At 41.5% G+C, this 6,654-nt stretch overlaps 1 protein-coding gene across 2 annotated transcripts; it reads right to left on the minus strand.

Annotated features, from left to right (window-relative positions):
* Window positions 1–487: 487 nt before the first annotated feature.
* Window positions 488–2,704, minus strand: LOC140764046 (pentatricopeptide repeat-containing protein At2g21090). 2 transcript variants are annotated; one of them, XM_073102497.1, is made up of 2 exons: window positions 1,980–2,109; window positions 488–1,900 (listed from the first exon to the last, which is right to left on the minus strand). In XM_073102497.1, exons 1-2 carry the CDS (start codon window positions 2,026–2,028, stop codon window positions 921–923), a joined length of 1,029 nt encoding a protein of 342 aa, XP_072958598.1. In that variant the 5' UTR covers window positions 2,029–2,109; the 3' UTR covers window positions 488–920. The 2 variants fall into 2 exon arrangements, with proteins under 2 accessions (XP_072958598.1, XP_072958597.1); XM_073102496.1 differs by having other exon boundaries at window positions 488–2,704.
* Window positions 2,705–6,654: the final 3,950 nt, after the last annotated feature.

The raw sequence follows: 6,654 nt of genomic DNA on the forward strand, positions 1-6,654 counted from the left end.
GTCGGATACTATTTTTGCTGCTTCTGCTACATATGCTAATGACCTGAGTGCACAAAACGTTAATTCAACCAGGGATCTTCCTAATAACAACAAACTATTTCGCTCCAAACGTTAAAACGTTCCAATATAATGAATTTCTATTTATTTATATTGTATGTCCTTGTCAAGCTAAAAAGGTTCTACTGACAAATACACATCTTAGAATAGATGTCCAACCTCTAAAGAACAGGTCCAAATAAATTCACCAGTAATTTCAGACCTACGGAGGGAGCAGAACTTTATTCTATAAGAACGAATAGCTATATGGTATGCAATTTCTAACGACATTCAATTCTTTTTATCAAAAAAAAAATTCAAATTTTTTAGCATGGAATGGCAGAGAATATTTCTACAAAAAGCATTTAACTAGTGCAGGAAACTCTCATCTATTGAAGTGAATATCTAAATTCACATGTCCTCCAAGCACGAAATCTTGTTTGAAAAGAACTGAAAACTAAAACATAGGAACTCATTATTATTAAACAATAACCATATGTAGAAACTAAGAATATTCAAGAAGGAACAGAACATTATCAATGATGTGAAGGGTTCCAGATAGTACATAATGTACATTGCTGAAGTGTTTCGAAAACATTATTAGCCTCTGATGAAGAATAATCTTCAAAAAGTAACTTTATTATCTGCGGCCAATTGGAAGAACTCTGGTTTTGCGATTTTTTTGTCTTTAAATGGTGGTGTTCCATATAACAAGTATGCCAAACGTGCGAAAAATGTTATGACTGCCCAATATCCGTGGAGCACTCAAGTAGTCCAAGAAGCACCTATCATTTGAAAGAGTGATGGTCTAGTGGCACAACATACATTAGCTTTGAAACCATGTGCTGCTCTGAGGTGCTGAACAAGTGAACTATATTAGCAACTTAGATCCAACTCGAAGCCTTCTCTTTTTTTACTAGGTTTTCCTCCATGAGGCACCTTACATTTTCCACAGAATCCCAACTCCCAGCATTGGCGTGTATATTTAAGAGTAGCACATAAGCTGCGGAAGATTGAGGCTCCAACTCAATTAGGCGTTCTGCTACTTTCTTTCCCAACTGCATGTTCCCATGAATCCTGCATGCCCCAAGCAAAGCATTCCAAGGTCGTGCACTGGGTCTATAGGGCATCTTCTCAAGCCATTCCATTGCCTCTTGCAAACGGCCCGTTCGGCCCAACAGGTCTACCAGACAAACATAGTGGTCTTCTTCTGGAATGATACCATGGTTCTTGCCCATAGACTCAAAGAACTTCATACCCTCTTCCACTAAACCTGAATGGCTGCATGCAGTCAGGAGAACCACAAAGGTGTTAACATCAGGCTTCGCTCCAACTGCAATCATCTCTGAAAAAAGTTTAATTGCAGCTCTGCCATGACCATGCTGACCCACAGCAGAGATCATTGTATTCCACATCACTGTATCCTTTTTACTTTGAACTGTCCTCTCAAATATTCGTTGACCTCCTACCAAATCCCCACATTTGGAGTACATGTCAATGAGAGAACTGAGAACTATAGCATTGGGATTGAATTGGGTTCTCAGCATTCGGCAATGGATCTGCTTCCCATGCTTTAGTGAAGCAATAGTAGCACACGCACACAAACCACTACTGAAAGTGAACTGGTCTGGCCTAACACCCTTATTTATCATATTCCTGAACAGATCCAGCGCTTCTAAAGGCTGGCCACCACGAACATATCCCCCAACAAGAGCAGTCCAGGAGACAGGATTCCTCTCTGGCATATCATCAAATAGACGACGAGCAGAGACCAAGTCCCCACATTTCGCATACCCGTAAACCAGGGCTGTCCAAGCAAGAACATCTCTAACGGGCATATCATCAAACAGGTTCCTTGCATCATCTACACATCCGCATTTTGCATAGGCATCAAGGAGTGAACTTGCGATAATGAGATTGGATAAGAACCCAAGAAGCAGCACCTGGGCATGGATCTGTTGGGTAAATTTGGGCTGCGCATGGCGGACGCATGCCACGAGGAGGCCAGAAAAGGTATGCGCATTGAAACCAAGGGAGGACCTCCGGAGCTGAGAGTATAAGGACAGGGCCTCTCGGAAGGAGCTGGCACGAGCGAGCGCGAGGAGCATCGTGTTCCAGGAGACGAGGTCGCGATGCGGCATTCGACCGAATATACGGCGAGCGGGCGCAAGGAGGCCGAGACGCGCATAGCCAGCGAGCATGGCATTGAAGGAAAAGATATTTGGCTGGGGCATTTTGTCGAATAGGTGTCGGGCCTCGGAGGGGCGACCGCGTACGAAGTGAAAGGACAGGAGGTGGTTAGCGAGACGAGTGTAAGAAGGAACTAAAGACTTGACGCCCGAGAGGTGGACGAAAAGATGGATACGATGGGCTAAGGTAAGGGAAGAGGAGATTAGGCATTGGTGGAGGAGCTCGGCGAGAAGGGAGAAGGGAGCGCGGAGGCCGGCTCGGGAGAGGAGGGGGAGAGAGGAGACAGCAAGGTCGAGACGGCCGACGGACAGGTGGCGGCGAATGGAGACAAGGAGGCAGGAAGAAGGATGGCTTTGTTTGGGGTTGAAATGGAGGTGGGGCATTGGGAGGGAGAGAAGGGAAGAAAATGGGAAAGTAAGAGCGCGCCTCCTTCACCTCGGCATTGGGCAGAAGGTCCAAGCTTGACCGACTCGGACGAGTCGAGATTCGAGCAGGGTATGTTTCGTGACTTTTTCTAATTACATCAATTAATTAGAAAAAAGGTTATTTGCATCAAAACCCATTTGGTTTTTTATTTGACGGCCTAGGGCTATGATGCGACTTGGTCGGATTGGATGCACTCGCGGCATTGGATTTATTGAGATAAGCCTATTTATCTAGTTTGTGTTTGCTTGACAGAATAAAATCTTTTGCCAAAGAGGCGTTCGAACGTCTGCACGCATTCGCAGCTACAAAGAACGCAAATTGTGCATTCGAACGTGATCGGGCGCGTTCTAACGCACTATAGTGAAAATTGTTGGATTGTTAAGGTTTTAACTTAGTTATTGATTTGTTAGGATTTTAACTTAGTTGTTTGGGTCCCTATGGTGCGCCTCTATAAATATATGGAGGAAATCCTAATTTAGAGTATGATATTGGATAATAAGAAATTAGCTTTGGCCTTTATCTCCTTCTCAATTTGTCTCTAGCCATTGACGCCCTCTCCCACCTCCCTTCTTCCACCGTCTAAGTCTTTGGTTAGCCTCCTCTAGCTTTTAACCCACCTCTTCTACAACAACTTCTCTTTGATACACTTAGTTAGGATTTTATTTAATTAGCTAAATCCAACTCTTTGCAGTTTTGGGAAAATATTTATAAAATATTCTAAACACATCCAAATAATATCAAACTAATTGAATAAGGTTGCCAACCTCCAGATCTACAATTTTTATATTCATGACTTCACTAGATTTGGAATCTATCTATAACAAAACGAAAGCTTAATCCGAGAGGTAATCAGAGAAAATAAGGAATACTAGTTTAGTTGGTTTGTTAGGGTTTCATATTGTTTTAGGACTTGTTGGCTAGCCTCTATACATATGTGAATAGTAGGCAACTTCATTATGCTATTGGATTATTGATTTCTTGCCTTCTATGTAACGCCCCCGCCCGGCACCGGCACGTGCATGCCCACGCGACCGCACGGCACGCGCGACGCACGCGACAAGTCGGGCGAGGCCCGTCACGCACGGATACTCTCCTCTGCACATATAATCATGACATCATCAAATAAAACCTGCTAACCTATCCATGATCATATAATCCATCACCAAATAAATCATACTCTTAACCAAATAAACCTGTTAACATATGAATATCAAAGTCCACAATAATATACACTAGACCGCTACATAATCTGGCAGGACCCACACAGGCCACAACAAACCATCAAGATACAACTAAAATAACTAATATAAGGGTACACTATGATTCGACCTGTATTATACAAATCATCGTCTAATACAAAAGAGTACAAATATCAAATATTGGTACAACTCAATTTCTATATAAACTATCATCTATACCATCTCGCAGCTATAGCTCACCTCATCATCGCTCTAAAATATCTTCTCAAGTCGCTATCATGTATCACAAATCTGGGGGTTAGAAAAGAAATAAAAAGAGTCATGAGCAAAAGGCTCAGTGAATAGACCTTACCCCGAATCAGTGATGCCAAACAGAGAGTAAATCATGTACTGGATAATATGAATCAGAAAGAGTATCATGTCATGAATGAGTATATGAATGTATCCTCAATAATATATAAATGAAAAGTAGATAACATGTCATAACTGATAAAAGTATATAATCCTCGACCATGAGTAAACAAATCTCCATGTCATCTATCATCATAACTTTCTCTCAAATATGACACATGATGCATGCCGATCATGACTATGCTATGATATGAAATGCAACCATATATGATGCATATTGACCACTCGATAATCAGGTATGTCAGGTAATAATGAAGTCATATGCATTTCTTAACATCACGATCATCACCGACATCTCGATATAATATCATCATACTAGACCACTGTGCACAGTCAACACTCGGTACCCGGTCTCAACATCATGCCCAAAGGCTCCGAGCATACTCTACCATCCGCAAGGAGTATCTCAAATATAACCATACCCTGCCATCCGCTAAGGGTATCAACATCCATCTAGACCGGGCACCCCCATATAGTTGATAGAACCCTCGTGAGGATAACTCGCCACATATGCCCTAGCGAACGGCATGTGTCCGATTGTCTGTGCGCACAGACTCAACTGACCTCGGACATGGGCCACGAGATATCGCATATCAGCGACCATAATCATCAATCCAGGCACCCCTAACCCTGGCACCTACTCGGGGTATCCCCACGCTTTCTATCAACTATCCTATCAATCACATTTCATACTTTCCTTTTAAATGACAGATCATATGCATATATCCAGTACGATAACGAGTCAATGCATAATAGGAATTTAGGTGGAACAGGAATCAAGAGAAAAATGATACAATGTAGTCTTCAACCATATATCTAACACATGCATACTCCCGCTAGTCTATCACATGCACACTCATGCTAGAGATTATCTCGATATACAACCATAACAGTATAATCATCTCCAACCATCCTTATTTATCATTATCATACTCATATCAAAGATCAGCCTAATTACATGCATGATAAAAATATGCTCGACGGTAATCATCTCTAGATAAAGTCATATAATCATGCTGGAGGCCAAAACATGCATGTACATAATATATAATATAACCTAATTTGAGAAAGGGATCTAGGGGATAAGACTACTCACTCTGATCAGAAGATACAAACCACGTATCCCTTACATCCGCCCATCAACCGTGTGATACTTCTCGCTAGCAAGGACAACGGGGTCTCAAATAAGGGGTTCGGGATTTGAAAATGTTTAAGTAACATAAAGTTAGTTGTTTATCCCATTATAATCCGTTCGAGTAAAATATGATGATTTATTAGATTTTAGAATTTCTACTTATTTTTATGATTGACTAGATTTTAATTATAAATAAAATATAAATATAGATAAAAACCTAATTATAATTAAATTATATCTTGATTAATTAGGGACTATGTAGTCATTATCTTATTTGTTACAAAATAATAATGTATAATAAATTAATAGAATTACTTAAAATGTAGTTCATAAGAATATTAGAATATAAATCTAATAATTATAATTTACAAATCTATCTATTTATCTAATAGATATGTAAATAAATAAATAAATATAAGTATTACATATATTTATACCTAATTAATCATTAATGATAAAAATTATCATTAATAAAATTATATTGAAGGATATATAATATTATTAACATAGTTCATGTCTAAATAATCTATTTGCATTAATTAAGAAGAAAAATACCTAAATAAATAACCTAAATAAACTAATTAATTAATAAATTAATCACATCTGCCATCAGTGCTGGGCCGAGCCCAACACTGTGCAGAAAGAAAGAGAAGGAGCTGAGGAAGAAGGAGAAAAAGAAAGAAAGAAAGAAAGAAGGAAAGAAAGAAGAAGAAGAAGAAGAGGAAGAAGAAGAAGAAGAAGAAGAAGAACAGAAGAGAAAGAGAAGAAAGAGGGGAGGTGAGGGAGGCGGTTGCGAGGAGGGCACCGGCCGTTGCTGGCCTCTCGCCAGCGGCTGGCCTCTCGCCGGTGGCTCGGCTCCGACGAGCCCACCCTCGGGCAAGAAAGAGAGAGAGAGAGAGAGGAGCTCACCGGCGCTCGTGGAGGTGGCGACGGCGACGACCGGCCTCGGCGAGAGAGAGAGAGAGATAGAGAGAGAGAGCATCGAGAGAGAGAGAGAGAGAGAGAGATTTAAAGAGAGAGAGGGAAGGCGGTAGAGGAGGGGGGGTTTGCGGCGGCGCCGGGGCCCGCCGCGGCCAGCTGGTCGCAGCCCATTGGCTGCGGCAGCGGCAACGGGCACGTGGCGCCCCCACCACGCAAGCTGCATGCGCAGCTTGCATTGGCACGAGGCCGGCCACAGTGTGGCCGGTCGCGTCGTGCCCAGAATTTTTTTTTTTTTTTTTTTTTTTAAGATTGGGTTGTTACATTCTATCTTCTATC

The sequence above is a fragment of the Typha angustifolia genome, chromosome 7 (genome assembly GCF_048772165.1).
Source record: "Typha angustifolia cultivar Huaian chromosome 7, ASM4877216v1, whole genome shotgun sequence".
NCBI classification, from domain to species: Eukaryota; Viridiplantae; Streptophyta; class Magnoliopsida; order Poales; family Typhaceae; genus Typha; species Typha angustifolia.

What these genes read in the sequence shown, in the direction of transcription:
- LOC140764046 (XM_073102496.1), bottom strand. Translation starts at nt 2,609, where the DNA reads ATGCCCCACCTCCATTTCAACCCCAAACAAAGCCATCCTTCTTCCTGC.